The 19,968-nt window shown below is 41.8% G+C and overlaps 1 protein-coding gene across 4 annotated transcripts in view; it reads right to left on the bottom strand.

Annotated features, from left to right (window-relative positions):
• EPC1 (enhancer of polycomb homolog 1) overlaps positions 1-19,968 on the bottom strand; it is a 110,786-nt gene that overhangs the window by 71,127 nt on the left and 19,691 nt on the right. Inside the window, exon 1 of one of the 4 annotated variants that reach the window (XM_003814796.6) lies at positions 6,975-7,828. The exons of 2 other annotated variants lie outside the window; for them this stretch is intronic. In XM_003814796.6, the coding sequence (XP_003814844.1) occupies positions 6,975-7,127 (153 nt within the window). In that variant the 5' untranslated portion in view covers positions 7,128-7,828. Of the gene's footprint in view, positions 1-6,974; positions 7,829-19,968 lie in introns of those variants that run through there. One more of the 4 variants, XM_003814795.6, reaches the window with a different exon arrangement.

A 19,968-nucleotide genomic window follows, 5' to 3' on the forward strand; every position in this document is an offset into this window, starting at 1 on the left:
TTTGTAAGGTAGCTCAGAAGACTTAAGAAATGCAGAGACTAAAGTTCTTTCAGTGACGTTAAGTGACTTGTCAATGGATACAAAATCAAGGTAGGGAAAGTTTCCTTAGGATACACAATTGCTATTTGGATACTCAGAGGATATACAATTGCTACATTATCAAAATAGTTCATCCCAATATATAAAAAGATTAGAACCTATATTAAATCATTCACAGGACATTTTAAACCTCAGGTCATGTTTGCCCCTCGATTCACTCTAAGGTCACATCCAATTTCTTCAGTCAGTACTTGCTATACTGAGGGAAATTCAACCAAAACCATTTGCTTAAATAATCTGCTTTGCAATTCAGCAAGTGATTATCACAACACATATCCAAAAACTGAACCAAAACTTTAAAGATAACCTCCATTACAACAAATACTTGAGGGAGGGCTTTATCTTTTAAAGAACTGATTGTATCTGCATTGATCAAAGCTACACCTCAGATAACATATTATAGTAGATGTAATAAGTACAGCAAGTTTGCTTTTGTTTTTCATATACCTATTACAGCAGGATTGGTAGATGGAATTCACTTCATATATTTAAAGGTGCAAAGTTGAGTGTCCACTATATTTAAAATACTGTAAGAACTCAAAATCACTACCTATTATTACAGGAATTAATAACCTATCAAGAAAGATTTGCTACAGTTTATAAATGTGTTGAAGGCAACAGTTAGCATCAATAAATTAAAAGCAATTCTAGGGCCAGGTGCAGTGGTTCTCGCCTATAATCTCAGCACTTTGGGAGACCAAGGTGGGTGGATCACTTGAGCCCAAGAGTTTGAGAACAGCCCGGGCAACATGGTGAATCTCTAAAAATAAAAATAGAAAAAATTAGGTGTGGTGGTGTGTACCTGTAGTCTCAGCTACTTGTAAGGCTGAGGTGAGAGGACTGCTTGAGCTAGGGAGGTTGAGGCTGCAGCTGCAGTGAGCTATGATCGTGTCACTGCTCTCCAGCCTGGGTGACAGAGCAAGACTTTGACTCAAAAAAAAACCGCAATTCTATCAAGTTGTTTAAAACATTTGAATCCCTTGTCTTCTCATTGATTTCTCAGAATTTGGTTTATTCTTATCAAAAAGTTATTATATCAATGCAAGTCACACTTCAGTGTTCCAAAAGTCTACTTTAAAAGTAAAATACATACTCTAGTTGTCTCTGAAAGTATGTCATACTTTCATATCACTTTTGCCCTTAGACACACTCAATTCATTTTATTCCTGAATTACAATATAAAATTCTCATTTCCTTGTGCATCTCTTCTTCTAAGTACAATCACAAATGATACAATTCCATGGTATTATTGCTCCCTTAAAATGCTATCTTCTGCTTTTAACTAACTGCTGTTAACAATTAAGCATCCTTAACTTTTCAAGAAAATTGAGTAACAAATGTAATCAGAAATCACATCTTTACATACATAAAAAGAACTCTTGCCATTACTAAGTGCTTTAAAACATGGACACATGTCTGTGTGTGTGTGTGTGTGTGTGTATAGATAGATTCTATGTTTCTACCATTACTACCACTACAAACCATGACACAGTAGAATGCAAAATATAAAACTAAAACCCAGCCATTTTTAACAGGATTGGTTGGTATATTTAATCCTGCCCACACATTCATGAACCTTTATGCAGAATTTTTTCTCTCGTTTACAAAATTTAAGCTACACTATAGACAGTACTTTTAATTAAGTCCTATTAACAGAAAAAATGTAATTCAGTACAAATGCCATTGCTGATCATGAAAAGCACCCACAAAATACCATTAGATACATAAACACATTCAAATGGTATACTGAAACAAAAGTTAATACTAACATTTCAGGTGCGTAGGCATGTAAGTGTTCAAAAGGTCCCTTCTGTATTCAAGAATCCTTAGTCTCTTCCTGGACTGCCTGTCCTTTTTCAATTATCCTCATTTGACTAAGTCTATTTAGTAACTGCCAAACTGAGATAAAACCAAAATGACTCAGTTTGAAATTTATGGAACAGCTGATCTTAACCCCTGGGCTTTCTGCCCCAGCCCATTACCGATACTTTGAGAAATTGATGACAAGTGTGAACCTTCTCCCTAGAAAAATATATTCTAACATTTTATAGGCATATGGTGGGAATTCATCACTTCCAGAATTATTTCCACATAATCCTCAGAACCCTAGCTTAGCAACTTTATGCAAAAATATCTTTGGACAGTATAGAAAGCTGAAACATTTTATTAATTCTCTTTGATTTTATCTGAAGTAATTGTAATCTAATGCAAAAATCCCCATACTCTCAATTCTTTTCTAATTCAAACTATCTGTAATTAGTTTGTTAAACTTTGCTTCTACTATAATTGAGATTTCATGTATTTCTCTTCACTTCCAAGACAGTGGATAGAATGGAGAAATCTAGATTGATCTTTACAGCTCCAGATAAAGGGACTAAAAATATTGGTTTAAAATATTAAAGGTTAAAGAAAGAGACTGTTGGTTTCTTTCAAAGTGATTTAAATTTAAACTAGGTTTTTATTACTAAGTTTTGGAAATGTGGTAACCATTTTTTTCTCATATCAAGGATATGTACATATTTCCCATTTCCCCATAATTAAAAACAAACAACTCCCATCCACTTCTTATAAATAGTTCTTAACTTGGGCTTAGTAACAATGTATATTGTGCCAGTAATACAGAAAAGGTGGGAGTATAAAGACTATCCTGTCCTGTTAGAATCCTATAGAACCAAGGTGCTGGATTATGGTGGTTAGATCCTACTTGTAACAGTTTCAAAGGTGACTGTAGGGTAGTATCAATATGAAAACATCATTAACATCTTAATTACACCAAATCTCCTACCCAAACCAGTCTAGGTAACAGGAGAGGAAAGGTTAAGTTGCCACCCCCTCATAAATGGAACAACGCACCCTAAACAACCCAATGAAAAGTTAAAGTACTGTGGAACAGTAGCTCCATTTTGCTAAACATCATTTTAAAATCGACTTTTTAAAAGTGATGTTTCTATAAAGGAGAATTGTTAACAACATAAAGCTCCAATTTTAATCAAGAGTCAATTTTAATAAAAGATTTGATAGTATTAATCCATTTGTTAAGTTTAACCTTTCAATAGAATGCGAAGCCGTAGCACAAGATTTAAGATTATAAAGATAATTAAATTATAATCTTAAAGTTAACATTGTAAAATATTCACAATAGGACATATGCCCCACACCAACCAAGCACTTGTTTAAACTTTTATCTTTTTTTAAACCCCAAAGGGACTCAATTATCTCAGAGCTGAAAGTCTATTATTTCGCTGTTATTTAAGTCACATCTGTACTTCATTAAATACATTGTTTTCATCATCCGTTACTTTATTTTTATTTTTAATTAAATTATTTTTTCTGAAACAAGAGTTTCGCTCTTCTTGCACAGGCTGTGAGTGCAGTGGGGGGATCTCAGCTCTCTGCAACTTCCGCCTCCCGGGTTCAAGAGATTCTCCTGCCTCAGCCTCCCGAATAGCTGGGATTACAGGCAGCTGCCACCACGGCTGGCTAATTTTTGTATTTTTAGTAGAGACAGGGTTTCACCATGTTGGCCAGGCTGGTCTCGAACTCCTGACCTCAGGTGATCCACCCGCCTCGGCCTCCCAAAGTGCTGGGATTACAGGCGTGAGCCACCGCATCCTGCCAATCTGTTACTTTCAGACTTAGCAAATTTCGATGCATTACATTCTGCGAATTCGCATTTAATCTCTAACATCTTTGACCCAGTCAAATCCTTCGATTTATCACAATCTGAAGTTACTTTTTCAGTACTACTACAATAATTAAAAAAATAGATAAGTTCAGTAACATTTTTTGCCTCCAAATTATTTTGGGGGTGGGGGGTGTAAGGGCTTCTACTTAAAGTTGTTTCTTAAAAAGTCTGCCTCGTTAGGCCCGCGTGTGCAGCTCATAGTATTAAAACTGGTTAAATGGGAATACACGAGTAATACTTATTTTCCCAATGTTAAAAGACCTGGATTTCTGTCAAATATATCCAGAAACAACGTAATAATTACTAGGTGTATTTCACATGACAATTCTGCAGATTATTTTGATCAATAAAATGCTTTAATGAGGTGGTGTATAAAAAAACTGCCCTCACCTTTCAGGACCAACATAGGACTACATACTTTTTTTTGTAAGACAGTCAATTCAGGATCTAGGTTACAGTGACCTAACAAGATAACAAATAACTAATGTGTCAGTTAAAGGCACAAGTTTGCTTTAACCCTTCCTCTTTATTAGAAGTACAAAATACTTCCGCACATCAAAAAGTTTTTCTATGGTGAATCCAGAATTCAATTACCTTTATGTTTAATATACCTTTTCAACACTGCATAACACACTACTTTCAATATTATGATTTACACACCCTACCACTAACAGCATGAACCACAGGACTGTAAAGCAGCTTGTTTACCAGGTACTTTTTACATTCTTCCATTAGGTTCAGTATCTATTCTTGAGGTCTATGCTTCTCTCCTCATACATAGCTTTGGTTGGATGTGAAGTGAAAAATTCTAAACAGATATTTGGAAAACGCAATCTGAAGAAAAAAAAAATCCCTGTGTTTCAAAATTAGGGACTCCACATGTTACAAACTATTGATAGCCACTGCAGTATAAAATGTCAAAATTGGCCGGGCGCGGTGGCTCATGCCTGTAATCCCAGCACTTTGGGAGGCCGAGGCGGGCGGATCACCTGAGGTCAGGAGTTCAAAACCAGTCTGGCCAACATGGCAAAACCCCGTCTCTGTTAAAAGTATAAAAATCGGCCGGGCGTGGTGGCAAGCGCCTATAATCCCAGCTACTGGGGAGGCTGAGGAAGGAGAATCACTTGAACTCGGGAGGCGGAGGGTTGCAGTGAGCCGAGATGCTGCCACTGCACTCCAGCCTGGGCAACAGAGTGAGACTCCATCTCAGAAAAGAAAAGAAAAAAAATCTAAATTATTTCAGCGAATAAAAATTACCCGTAAAATTTAACAAGCACTGATACTTCATTGAACTCAGCTCTGACTTTAGGTTGTAACTCTTGGGACTGTCCAAAGTATTCACAGAAGCAAGACTTAACTAAAGTCTAAAGTGTACTGTTGTGCTGTCTTGCTTTAATCAAGGCTTTCCCCTTCCTTGGCTGCTAAACAAGAACTACAAATTAATTTCCAGGGCAGGGTAAAACCAACACCCCAATACTTGAAAGTATTATCTGTAAAACTTATAAACAGCAATAAAAATAAAACCAAAAGACAAGATTCTGCAGTCACAAGTACTTTAATTTTTAAAAACAAATCACTTATTAAAAAATAAACAAATAGCCATGCTACTCTAAAGTTGATACAAGTAAAATAAATTAAGAGGTAGTGTCTCATGAGACAATGTGCTGAAAGTCAGTGCCCAACTAGACAATCTGAGCTACTACATACACTTGGCTTATCTGTAAAGTTAGATTTAAGACACTACTCTCAAAAGTAACATTCCACTGTCACGGCTATTTTACTTTAAAAGGTTAAACAACCCAAAGAGTTTAAACAGTTTTATTTCCAAAAACAACATTACAGAGCATAATTTCTACATTAAAAATTCTTACAGTACCAAGAGAAGTATTACAGTACAATTTTCCACAACAAAATTGTAGCACACAAATCCACGCGACTCCTGGACTTCCTTGAACTGTCAATACACTGCACCCTGTTTAAATGGCTGTACCTGAAAACCAAGGTATGCAATTCCTTAGGATTAGAAGTCATCAAGTTATACTGTCAAGGATCTGGGGGAAATGAGAGGAAGATTCTATTATCCTGGTGTCCGAACCCAACTTCCACAACAAGGTAAAGCCACAGCGATGGTAAAATGTGTTAGTTGTCAACAGTCATTTACGTGCTGAAACCCACCCAATTTAGACCTCTCAATATTAAGATTTCTGTGAATCAAGTCACTTAGTTTTAGTTCGGTTTTGAATAAGAAAGGATCCTCCTTCGAAATTTAGATCTATAAAAGTTACTTAAATTGGGTCTTTTCTCCCCCTATGTTGAGATACCAGAAAGCAGGAGAACTTAAATTTATTTTACAAATAGGTAAGGTTACAGGCTTCGGAAGAGAGAGGTACTCCAAACAAATCTGCAAGATATTCGCAAGGATCACAGAAAAAGTCAGGGATAGTGGTTTATTATCCTCCGACCAACTAGCTCTGGAGAGGGATGGATGCAAACGTCCCAGAAAGAGGACACTGAAAGTAAGTCTTATCCTCTAGAAAAGTAAGTCGTCCGGGCAAAAACGCTGCACCCTCGACATTTCCTTGCAGAGGGGGAGAAAAGCCTCACAGAGCAGCAGGCGACATGACATGCCCGTCTGAGGCTCCACGTGGGGGCTGCACTGAGCCCAACAAGCTTCCCAGACCATGGGGCAATCAAATTCCCCGACTGTGCACAGAACCTGCGCTCCCGGCCCGGGCAGCGGCGCGCGGGCCGCAGTGGCCCTGGAGCGCCACCCAGCGGCCCACGGAGAGGCCTGCAGGCGGGTCCTCCACGGCTCCCGACTCGCCGCACCCCCACAACCACCCAGCCCGTTCCCCTCTCCGGATGCACAAGGCCCAACCCAAGAACTGACACAAAATGGCTGCCGGCAGCTTCGTCACGTGACCCCTTTGTGCCTTTCGGGCCCCCGAACTCCGCGGGACCCGGGTACAAGTGGCCAGGGTCAGCGGGTGGCCTTAGAAGGGGCCCCGCTGGGCCGCGGCGGCCGGGGGTCGAGGCTGGGGGAGGCGGGGTATAGGCCCGGCCGGCGACTGAGAGTCGGCGGCGAAGAGAAGATGGCGGCCATTTTGTGTGGGTTTGCTGCTCCGCCGCCGCCGCAGGCAGCAGAGGGAGCGGGCCTGACGGTGGGTCGGACAGGGGAGTTAACACGTACCGACTCCTCTTCCTTCTCCATTCCGGTGGGCATCTGCGGCACGGCCCTGTTTATCGAGGCGTATTCGTGCAGGTCGGGCAGATCCTCACAGCGGAAAACCGGCAGCGGCTTCGAGGCGTCTAGCGCCCGCGCCCGAAACGACAGTTTACTCATCTCAGGCGCAGCAGATACCTCTCCGCTCTGGGGAAACGGCCCCGGCCAGCGGGATCATGGAGAACCGGGGGTTCGGTCCCCACTCGCCAACCGCTGCCGGGGACTTGAGGGGCGGAGCGCAGAGCCCGCCGTCCGGGCACTAACACCAGCCGGGAGGGTGGGAGGCTGTGCCGCTCCGCTCCTCTCTCGCTCGCTCTCTTCAATACGCCATGGCCAACATGGCGGACATTAAAACTCCACTGTGCGCTCTTCAGCCAACCCCAGCCATTCCCCACACTGCATCGCGCAGCGGCGCGGGCACGCGGGCGGGGGGAGGGAGCGCGGGCTCGAGGCCGGCGCCGGCACGGAGCGCGCGTCCCGCCAACCCCCGGCACCCGCCGGCCTCACTTTCCGCGCCTCGCTGCTCCGGGCCCCCGCCCTTCGCGGGTCCGGGGGCGGACAGGGCGGACTGGGCGCTCGGACACCGGGCGCCGGCTCTTGGGTCGTGCTCTCCGGCAGCGCACACGCTCACTTTCTCACGCTCGCTCCTTCCCGGCGCCGCTTTCTGACGGGCGAACAAGGTGCGGGAAAACTCGCTCCACCAGCACGCCGCCGTTTGGAAAGGCAGCTGGGGAGAGTGGCAGGCGGGGCTCGGGCCCCGGGCACCTGGGGCTCGGAGGGCTCGGACCTCTGGGGTGCTCGCCAGCGGCTGCTCCGGGGCCACGGCCGCCCCCGCGGGGCTTCGGAGGGGCGTTCCAGAGGCGCCGCGCGCCGCCGTCTGCCGCGGGGGGCGAACGCACAGCCTAGTTCCCGCGGCGCCTTAGGTCTTTACGATAAAAATACGAACTGAATTAGGGGCAGATGCTACTTTGAGTAAACTTTTATCAGCAGTTATTTTTATGTCCTAATGCAACTTTGGATTATAATGTTTTATAGGCACCGCATCAAGTCATTGATCCGTTTCCCACGCATTGGGCTTAATATAAATGATAGGTATCCTATTCTACAAAGTAGATTTTTTAAAATCCTGCATTTTTATCTACACATATTTACTTTTTAAATAGTAACTGAAGCAAAGGAAATTATTACCCACCAGTATAACATTTAAAAGCAAGATCTACTTCAGAATTTAAAGCCAGTTCTTTATATCTAGCTCATGATTTTGTACTCAAAGAGACTGCGGTTTCATCATAGCCGTGGGTTCACACTTTTATCATTTGTCCTCTGAAAAACTTTGTAACATTGAATCATATAAAGACCTGTCATACTCCCGCCAAACAAACAAAAAGCTGAATTATTAGATTTAGATGGATGTGATAGATGGGTGGCATCGGTTTATATTACACATGAAAATGGGTATCCTGAGATCTCTTCGTTGTTTTTTTTTTAATAGGGAAGATTGTTGGGGTGGGTTTAATAAATTGGCAGCCACATTTCAATTCGAGTTTCAATTTGTATCTTAGTGCACAATTTTGTATCTTGTGCAACAAGATACAAAAAGATACAAAAATATTTTGAGTTGCTTTTCTCCCTGGGGACTACATAGTAAAAGTAATCACGCTCCTTAAATACTGGGCTTGATATGAGCTGTCACTAGCTTAGGGCACACAGGCAAACTGCTAGCCTCCAGGCTGGTTTAGCCAGCTCCCGTGGGGTAGGGAGAAAACAGGACGGATTGCAGTTCTCCAAAATTATACTTAAACTCCGATATTGGCAGCTCACTTAAGTGAGGCATAAGGACGTTCACCTTCATTTCCTACACAGAGACCGTGCCTTTATTCATTCAATGAGTATTGAGGGTGTGTATTGAGCCTTCATAGCCTTCCAAGTCAGCTTGGCACCCACAGGGCTCCTGGAGGAGCTTACACAGTGGGGAGAAGGACCCGCGAATGGCAGCTGCCACACGGCGAGCTAAGTGTTATGGTGAAAGCCCAGGCCACTGTGGGAAGGGGCAAGAGTGGCGCCCAACCCAGGAGAGTAGTTCTAATGAAGTAGCAAGGGAAGACTTTTTGGAAAAGATGATATCTGGGTAAAATTATGTAGGATAAGTGTGGGTTAACTTTGCAAAAAAAGTAAAAATGAAGGGAAGAAAGGTATTTTAAGACAACGGCAGCGACGTGTCCACAAGCTGAGTCATTAGATAGCAGTCACTTTCTGGGAGCCTCAAGAATTGCCAACTTCACTGTGGAATGACACCTGTTTAGCCAGGTTTAACAGTTCCGAAAATACTGGCTGAATATTATTCTAACAGCCCTCTCCAGCCTACAACATTAGGTTCCTGAAAGTCCTAGCAGTAGAATTCATGATTGAGGAGCCTAAGATTTTAAGAACAAAATAGAGTAAGTCAAGAGTGAACCAAGGAAATGAATTATTTCTACCCTCATTAAAATAACAGTAAACAACAAAATAACTATTTCCACATCCTACATTAGTAATAATGGGTGGAGTACAAAAAAATTGCTTATTCTCTAGAGAGTCTAAAATCACCCTCCGTGGCAAATTCAGAGATAAGCTTACAGATTCAGCTTGCCTTTTGGCAGATAATATTATATGCCTGCTAAGAGACACCTTTTTCTCATCATTCCTTTTTCCGTCTCCTCAATGCTGTGGATTTCCAACTCTCAGGTCCTTCTGGGTTCCCAAGGACTCAAAGGCTGGAGTTCCAAGCCTCTTTTATAAAATTAAGACAAACAAACAAACAAAAAAACCCTTTTTTGAAATTTTTGTTTTTTAGAGACAGTGTCTCTATCTCCCAGGCCTGAGTTCAGTTTTGTGATCATGGCTTACTGCAGCCTTGAACTCCTGGGCTCAAGTGATCCTCCTGCCTCAGCCATCAGTAGCTGGACTAAAGGTACATGCCACCATACCCTGCTAATTTCTAAATTTTTCCTAAAGATAGGGCCTCCCTCTGTTGCCCAGGCTGCTCCTGAGCTCCTGACCTCAAGCAGTCCTCCCACCTCGGCCTCCCAAAGTGCTGGGATTACAGGTGTGAGCCGCTGCGTTCGGACCCATGCCTCTTTTTTATGCAGTTCACTTTTCTTCACCTTAAGGGACAGGAAGGCAGCAGTAAAGGTTCAGGTTTAGTTTTCCCTAGATTCTTCTATCTGTCCGAAAGATTCCTTGAAAAAATGGTTAATCCTGTACTTTCACTTTAAAAATTCTTTTCTGTTCTCAACTTAAAATTCCTTCTTTTTCTAAGTATCCCCAACAAAAGTGATGTGAAATTCTCGATGTTGCAAACAATGTATGCTAGGGCAAAGGTGAATACCCTAACGGCAGAGGGAAACTCTTGTTTGGGAAAGGATTTGGAGTATTTAAGATAGTTTGATGTCACAAATATGTATTGGATAACCAGGTAACACACAGTACTGTCATTGTAGGGGATACAAATAAAACACTGGCAAATGGATACCCAGTTGCCCAAGTGGCAAGGCAGTATAATGAAATGCAGTGGCTATGGGAGCTCAGAAAAGAGAGCAGTAGGTCCCATCTGGGTTGATCAGACAGCATGGAGAAGCAGCATGCGATCTGATTCTGAAGGATGGCTAAGGTTTCAACTGCTCATGGGAATGAAATGCTATTATAGAAGAAAGAACATTCATGGGGGAACGCAACTGTATGAACAAAAGGGTGAGAGGCGGCAACTGTCAGGTATGATTGAGGATGAGGAGGTTTATTTGGCCGGAGTTCAGTAGGAGACTCCAACAACAATCCAATTAGGAGATAAAACTGGTAAGAACTTGGGTGGATGGAGTAGGAGTAGAAAGTAAAGAGACATGAGTTTTCATGGTAATAATCATTACATATAATAGCACAAGAAATGTGATTTCTGTTCCAAATACAGAATTTCTACTTAACAAAAACTTAGAATATGCCAAAGGCAACTGCTCTGACACTACATTCTGTGGTAACTAATACATTTGAAATGCAGCTCTAAATAGTAGTTTATGTTCGGTATGTATCCAAGTCTTATGATTTCTTCTTTGAAATTGTTTCTGGGATTTACTTCCCAATTTCCATTTCCATTGTCTTAAACATAGTCCCAACTCTGATCACTTCACCCCTAGAAACAGCCTCCCATTCATCCTTTATTTATTCAGTCCATCCTTTATTTACTCATTCCCTCAATAAACCTTTTTAAAGCTCTCACTTTATAGGAAACTGTGCTGGTACTCTTCTGTTGGTGGCTAGTGGTAACCAAAAGTGGAAGCAGAGGCTCTGGGTCCCTGGGGCCTGACAATGCATGTCACCAAGTCAGTGTGCCAAAAACTGTACTTCATTCTGTATCCTCCCTTCCCCAAGTCATATCTTTATAACTGCTCTTGTTTTGCCCATTAGATAAAGCCAAATTTTCGAGTGTTTGGTTGTCAAGACCTCCTGTAATTTTGCCCCACTCTGTCCAACATCGTTTGTCATTATTGCTTAAGACAAGCTTTTCACTCTAGCTAGCAGTCTCATCACCATCTTCAGAAATCAGCATGTCGGCTGGGTGCGGTGGCTCATGCCTGTAATCCCAGTACTTTGGGAGGCCGAGGAGAGTGGATCACCTGAGGTCAGGAGTTCACGACCAGCCTGGCCAACATGATGAAACCCTATCTCTACTAAAAATACAAAAAATTAGCCGGGCATGGTGGTGCACGCCTGTAATCCCAGCTACTCAGGAGGCTGAGGCAGGAGAATCGCTTTAACCCGGGAGGTGGAGGTTGCAGTGAGCCGAGATTGCACCATTGCACTCCGGGCTGGGCAATAAGAGCGAAACTCCATCTTAAGAAAAGAAAAAAAAAATCAGCGTGTCTTTCCTGCCTCCAGGTTTTTATTCATTCTTTTGATTATTTATTTATTTATTTATTTTATTTTGAGAGATGGAGTCTTGCTCTGTTGCCCAGGCTGGAGTGCAGTGGCGTGATCTCGGCTCACTGCAACCTCCACCTCCCGGGTTCAAGTGATTCTCCTACCTCGGCTTCACAAGTAGCTGGGATTACAAGTGTGTGCCATCACGCCCAGCTAATTTTTGTATTTTTTTTAGTAAGGACAGGGTTTCACCATATGTTGGCCAGGCTGGTCTCAAACTCCTGATCTCAGGTGATCCACCCACCTCGTCCTCCCAAAGTGCTGGGATGACAGGCGTGAACCATAGTGCCCAGCCATATTGTTTTTTTTTTTTTTTTTTGAGACAGAGTCTCGCTCTGTTGCCCAGGCTGGAGTGCAGTGGTGCAATCTCGGCTCACTGCAACCTCCGCCTCCCAGGTTCACGCCATTCTTCTGCCTCAGCCTCCTGAGTAGCTGGGACTACAGGCACCTGCCACCACGCCCGGCTAATTTTTTTTTTTAATTTTTAGTAGAGATGGGGTTTCACTGTGTTAGCCAGGATGGTCTCGATCTCCTGACCTCGTGATCCACCCGCCTCAGCCTCCCAAAGTGCTGGGATTACAGGCGTGAGCCACTGCGCCCCGCCCAGCTGTATTGATTCTTTTCAGTCTGTCCTCCCTGTCCTGCCTCAGACTGTCTACCGAAATCCTATTTCACAGGAATGTTCTGAACACTAAGTAAAACAAACCATGTAAAGCACTTAGAATCATCCCTGGCCCACAGTGAACCCTCAATAGATGTAAGATATTGTTATTATTCTTCAAAATCCAACTCAAATATCACCTCCCCCATGAAACATTGACTACTTAAACTCTCTGGGCCCTAATTTCCTAATCTGAAGCATCGGTGAACAGTTAGGTAAATGCAAAATAAGCCTCCCCCAGTCTTTCTCATCTCTGAGCTCCTATTATGCTTTCAGTCAACAGGAAGAATAGCTACCATTTATGGAACACCTAGTATGTACCAGGTGATGCAGAAATACTTTAAATGCATTATCTCAATTTTCATGACAGCCCTGTTAGGTATTTCCTGTTGGGTTTAGAGAGGTTGTGTGACTGGCTTATGGCCACGAAGCTGATAAGAGGCAGTGCTTAGTATCCCTAGTATCTATCTGGCCAGACACAGTGGCTCACACCTGTAATCCCAGCACTTTGGGAGGCTGAAGCGGACGGATTACCTGAGGTGGGGAGTACAAGACTAGCCTGACCAACACGGAGAAACCCTGTCTCTACTAAAAATATAAAATTAGCTGGGCGTGGTGGCGCATGCCTGTAATCCCAGCTACTCAGGAGGCTGAGGCAGAAAAATACCTTGAACCAAGGAGGCGGAGGTTGCAGTGAGCCAAGATCGTGCCATTGCACTCCAACCTGGGCAACAAGAGCACAACTCCATTTCAAAAAAAAAAAAAAAAGCAAAAAAAGAAATCCCTGGTATCTGATTCCAGAGTGCAGTCCCAGATTGAAGTGAAGTGCGAACTAGAATCGAAGACAGAGATGTTTAAGAGGGTTGGTAATGAAGGGCAAAGAGAGAGAGAAAGGGGTAGCTATTTGAAGTCAAGGGTTTCATTGTTTTTGAAAGTAGGAGAGATGTGGGCATGTTTGTATACTAAAAGCAAAGAATCATTTAAATGGGTTAATTTTAGGGCTGTCTTTTTCTGAGGCAGGCAGGAAAGAATGACAGCCAGAATGGACAGTGATGCAAAGAGTTAAACTCTCTTTGATGGGACAACAAGATTAAAAATCATAATACTGGTTTTGGTAGCAGGAGTCCGGATTCCTCATTTCTTCAAGCATTCAACAAATATTTATTGAATGTTTACTAAGAGCTAAGGCAAAACAGTTTGTGTTGGAGAAACAATAATAAACAAGATATGGTCTCTACATCCTCACGGGACTAATAATAAAGTGAGGTACTGTATTTGTATTTAATTGGGAAAATGTGAAATTAATGTCTTTAAACCATGTAAATGCACAATGATCTCTACATTAACAAGTGATGTAGTGCAATAATTTAAAGCATTCTGCAAAAGTATGAATACTGAATACATTATCACTTGAAGTAATCATTTCTCTTAACTTCCTGCTTTTTACTTTCATAATAAGCTACATAAAGAAATGACTGCAAACAATTCTTCCACCATAACATTTAGGTAAACAAACACTGGAAGCCCTTTATGGTATGTTGTTTTTTTCATCTAGGAAACGTTGGAAAGAAAATATTACAGTTGCCTTTCAATATATTTACTAAGGTGTCACAGAAACAATATCTGAAGTACTGATTTCCTTACTGAGTAATTTGTGCATGGAGGTCTGTACATAATCTTTAAGAACTATTTTTCACATAAAATAAAATCATTCAGAATATATTTAGAAATAATATATCTGTACCTTAAGAAAATAAAGGGCAAATTATCAATCTTAGCAAACAGTAGCAGGATGGACTCAAAGTTATTTCAGTTTAACTTTATCTTCAATATGAAGTTTAACAACAACAACAAAAAAGAAATGAAAAATGCATGATTCAATACAAAAAATTAGCTGGGCATGGTGGTGGGCGCCTGTAGTCCCAGCTACTTGGGAGGCTGAGGTAAGAGAATGGTGTGGACCCGGGAGGCGGAGCTTGAAGTGAGCCAAGATTGTGCCACTGCACTCCAGCCTGGGCGACAGAGTGAGACTCTGCCTCAAAAAAAAGAAAGAAAATGCATGATTTAAACAAATGGGACTATCTGAGAATTGTAGTTGCAGCAGTATTGGGATTTAAAAAAGATGTCACACAATACATTTTAGATTTTCTATGTAATCTAAATAGAAGGTCTTTACACATTTATTGTGTAAATCCTAAGGTTTAGGTTTTCTATAACCTTAGGATTTACACAATAAATGTGTAAATGTATTGGGATTTACATATTTATTGTAAATGTATAATGTGTAACTGGCCACACAGCACAGAAGTGGGTGGCAGGCAAGCCAGCAAAGCTTCATCTGTATTTACAGCCAATCCCTAGTGCCCACATTACCACCCAAGCTTCACCCGGCATTAGATTCTCATAGGACCTCAAGCCTTATTCTGAGCTGCACATTGAGGGATCTAGGTTGCATGTTCTTTATGAGAATCTAATGCCTGATGATCTGTCACTGCCTCCCATCACTGTCCCCACATAGGACTGTCTAGTTGCAGGAAAACAAGCTCAGGGCTCCCACTGATTCTACATTATGGTGAGTTGTAGAACTGTTTCATTATATATTACAATTTAATAATAATAGAAATAAAGTGCACAATAAATGTAATGCGCTTGAATCATCCTCAAAGGGGGAGCACTCCCTCCCCCTGGATCCATAGAAAAGTTGTCTCCCATGAAACTAGTCCCTGGTGCCAAAAAGGCTGGGGACCACTGCTGTAAATCATCTGATCTTTTCCTCACTGTGCTGGCAAGCAGTTGATACCTCTATGACAGCATTTTAAGGAGGATACGACTAGTTGCAGTTGGAGAAGTGGTGGGATGCGTGAACAGGAAACTGTTGAGAAACTGAACTTGAAAAATAATAATTTACTCCTTAGCAGAGGAACTATTCAGTAGTCTCTTCCATGTCTCATCCCGACAATTAATTTCTCAGAATAAAAGTCTATCTTAGAAAAATGTACAAATTAAACCGTATACATTTTAGAAATATTTGGTGGTATTTATCTAAACTGGATTATGTTAAATTACTGTCAACCCATTAAATCCATTGACTGGCACATACTGACAGATAACTGTGTGTAGGCCAGGCATTGGTGCAAGGTTATAAATGGTAGAAAGACAAAAACAAAGAACACACTACCTTTAGTGCCTTACCCTTTTTTTTTTTTTTTTTTTTTTTGGGACAGAGTTGACCAGGCTAGAGTGCAGTGGCATGATCTTGGCTGCAACCTCCGCCTCCTGAGTTCAAGCCATTCTCCTGCCTCAGCCTCCTGAGTAGCTGGGACTACAGGCGTGCACCACCACGCCCAGCTAATTTTTGTATTTTTAGTAGAGACAAGGTTTCACCATGTTGGCCAGGCTGGTCTTGAACTCCAGACCACAGGTGATCTGCCTGCTTTGGCCTCCCAAAGTGCTGGGATTACAGGTGTGAGCCACTGCACCTGGCCAGTGCCTTACACTTTTGAGTAGATAGACTACTTAAGCATTAGTTTTACTAAGTAATGCACATACAAATCAGTATGATACAGATGGTACATGATGGGTGAAGGAACAAAATTTAGAGGAATGAGAAAAATTGTTAATGAAGTAGAAACATATGTTGGAACATTTAAGTACAATTTATTAGTGGGTGGTAGACAAAGACTGTCAGGGAGGAAGGGCTTCGAGAGAGAAAATATCATGAATTGCTTTTGCTTTTATAACACGAGGAAGGAAATTCTGTTTTCTTACTGAAACTTGGGGTACAGAATTATCATCTAATAAATTAAGATTAGTGAAATAAAATGTTTTATCTTTCACTATATTTATTCTTCTCCATGACACCTTGAGTAACATTGTGCCAATTGCTTAGGTAAGCACTGTGAATCTAGTTCCCCTTCCCTTTCAGAGCAGGGAAGGGAAAGTGAATGACTGGAAGCCCATGGAGTGGGATTCTTGGTGTGAAGACTCACTCAGGGAGTGAGAGAGGAGCATAGAGAATGGAGCCCTGGGGAATAACCAACATCTAGAAGATACCCAGGACAAGAACAGAGGGAGAGGCTGGGACAAGCCTGGAGACAAGCCAAATGAGGTCAGCATTTCAAGGAGGAGATCAACGAGGAGAATCAAAGAGAATGAGGAGGTCACAGTAAACCCATTTTCTTTAGGACACCGTGGGAGGAAAATAGACTCTGTGAGCTGAGCCGTGAATTGGAAGTTATCGGCCTAGTGGTGCCTGCGCACGTTGATTAAACATTTACCGCCGGGCGCGGTGGCTCACGCCTGTAATCCCAGCACTTTGGGAGGCCGAGGCGGGCGGATCACGGGGTCAGGAGATCGAGACCATCCTGGCTAACACGGTGAAACCCCGTCTCTACTGAAAATACAAAAAATTAGCGGGGCATGGTGGGAGGTGCTTGTAGTCCCAGCTACTCAGGAGGCTGAGGCAGAAGAATGGCGTGAACCCGGGAGGCGGAGCTTGCAGTGAGCTGAGATCGCACCACTGCACTCCAGCCTGGGCGAGGGAGCGAGACTCCGCATCAAAAAAATAAAAATAAAAAAATTTACCAAAGCCCCCAAAAAAGTGATTTCCCAGTACCCTCCTATAATCATTGTTTAAGTACTTGTTCACAAGAATGAGACCACTTTGAAGTCAAAAATCAGTTAAGCTTCAGGACATAGCCAGGGACACAGAGTAGCTATCATCCTCAGCGCCTCCCATGTTAGAACAGAGTACATGACGTATCTTCCAGAGTTAAAGCTGTAGAAGCTTGGAAACCAAAGACCTACATGACTTCTCTACATGAATTACTGACACAGGTAAAAGCCACATCCAGATCTTAAGATTTCTTCTGAATTTGGTTTCCCAAACACGAGACGCATAAGACAAAAAATAAGACAGTTGCACTGCAGCAGCATGTATATTGGAACGAGATAATATTTTTTGTTTCAATTGATTTATTTATAATAAGGTTAACACTTTGTGTTTCTGTTTCTTCTGGTCTTTTCTGGTTTTGTTTGTTAGTTTTGTTGTGGTTTTGACACAGGATCTTGCTTTGTGGCCCAGGCTGCAGTGCAGTTGTGCTATCACGGCTCACTGCAGCCTCAAACTTCTGGATTCAAGTGATCCTTCTGCCTCAGCCTTCAGTAGCTGGGACTACAGGTGCGTGCCACCATGTCTGGATAATTTTTTAATTGTTTTCTAGAGACAGGGTCTTGCTATGTTGGCTAGGCTCATCTTGAACTCCTGACCTCAAGCAGTCCTCCTGCCTCAGCCTTCTAAAGTGCTGGGATCATAGGTGTGATTCACCATGCCTGGCCCCATTTGTTAGTTTTTGTTTTTGCTTTTCATTGGCTGGTTTTACAATATAGAGATAATACAGTTTATTCTGTTTTGTGGCCTTCTCAATAAATTTTTTTTTTTTTTTTAAACAGAGTCTCACTCTGTTGCCAGGCTGGAGTGCAATGGCATGATCTCCACTCACTGCAACCTCCACATCCCGGATTCATGAGATTCTCCTGCCTCAGCCTCCCGAGTAGCTGGGATTACAGGTGCCTGCCACCATACCCAGCTAATTTTTGTATTTTTAGTGGAGACAAGGTTTCACCATGTTGGCCAGGCTAGTCTCGAACTCCTGACCTCAAGTGATCCACCCGCCTCAGCCTCCCAAAGTGCTGGGATTACAGGCATGAGCCATCACGCCCAGGCTACTTCTCAGTATAATTTGAGAATGCTCCCATCTCATTAAATACTCTTCTGAGACTATTATTTGACAAAGATACTTATCTAGCATCTGTAAAATAATTTACTTAAGAATTACCCTCTTAAAGTATAGAATGCACTGACTTTTCATTGTTATAAAGAACACGTATAATCTGAATAGTACTTTTAAAATAAAAATAAAAAATGGGTTTAGGATGGGTGTGGTGTCTCACACCTGTAAACCCAGCACTTTTCAAGGCTGAAGCAGGAGGATCACTTGCACCCAGGAGTTTGAGACCAGCCTGGGCAACATAATGAGACCCCATCTCTACAAAAAATACAAAAATTAGCCAGGGTGTGGTGGTGCACACCTGTAGTCCTAGCTACTTGGGAGGCTGAGGTGGGAGGATCACTTGAGCCTAGGAGGTTGAGGCTGTAGTGGACTGTGATCGCATCACTGCACTCCAGCCTGGGGAACAGAGTAAAAAAAAAAAAAAAAAGCGGGGGCGGGGGGGAAGAAAGTGGGTTTAAATTTTCATGGTTTAAGGCACAGAACCAATGTCTGCTGTTCTTTGAATAATGATAGTGCCAAGTCTACACAAATGAAGGTTAGCTGCTTCATCATCTGTCTGAGTAGATGACAAGCACCTAGGATTTAAATATCAGTATTTCTTTCCAGATATTAGTTTAGCATCTTCAAAAACTAGGCTCCATAAAATACTGATGTTCTGAAATGAGGGTTATGTAAAGAATTCTGTATAAAACTAGTAAGTTAGGGAAATACTGCTTATTAAATCTTCCTCTTTAAGATAGGTAGAGGCTCACCATGTATAGGCTCAGGGAAGTCCTGCAGAAAAGAAACCCATTTACTGATGCTTAGCACAGTATTTTCCAAAGTTCTCTGACCATAGAACCCCTTTCTGTACACTGTTAATTATTACCTTTAGTTCTATAAGAGCACACTTTAGGAAATTTCATTCTAGGCAATTCAAGGAAATAGAAGTTTTTCCAATCAAGTTATCCATCTAATTACTTAAGTCTGCCAAATAAACTTTGAAAAGGCACAAAGATCTTATAAATTTAAAATATTATCTTTATTACTGTCTTAAAATGTTTCATCCTGCTAAAAATTGTGTAATATAAGACATTTAAATATAAAATTGGATGAAATTCTGGCAGGTACTAGAATTGAGCAGATTGCTACACTTTGATAGTATATATGGTTTAATAACAAATTAACGAGAAATGTTTAGCTACATTTCTTTCCAAAAATTTCTCTAGTAAAATGAATACACTGAATTTTAATTAAAAGATTTTGACACTAATTTAAGCTATTGAAAGCTGTAGTTTCCCCATCCATAAAATAGGAATTGTAACAGAATCTATTACCTAGGTTGTTGCGAGCATTCAGTGAAAACAGCATAGCATGGGCTTGACACAAAAGTCATGCTTAATAAACATAAGCTATTTTTTGAATGATAGTTTTACCCTATTTTTTTGAATAGATCATTTTACTCTTCTGAGATTTATTTTTCATATGTACAGTATACAACATAATATTGTGTTGTAAAGGCTTCAAAACTCTTAGCTAAGGAAAGAGAAAAGAAATTCTCACATGAAGCCAAATACCT

This window comes from Pan paniscus, chromosome 8 (assembly GCF_029289425.2).
Source record: "Pan paniscus chromosome 8, NHGRI_mPanPan1-v2.0_pri, whole genome shotgun sequence".
Lineage (NCBI taxonomy): Eukaryota > Metazoa > Chordata > Mammalia > Primates > Hominidae > Pan > Pan paniscus.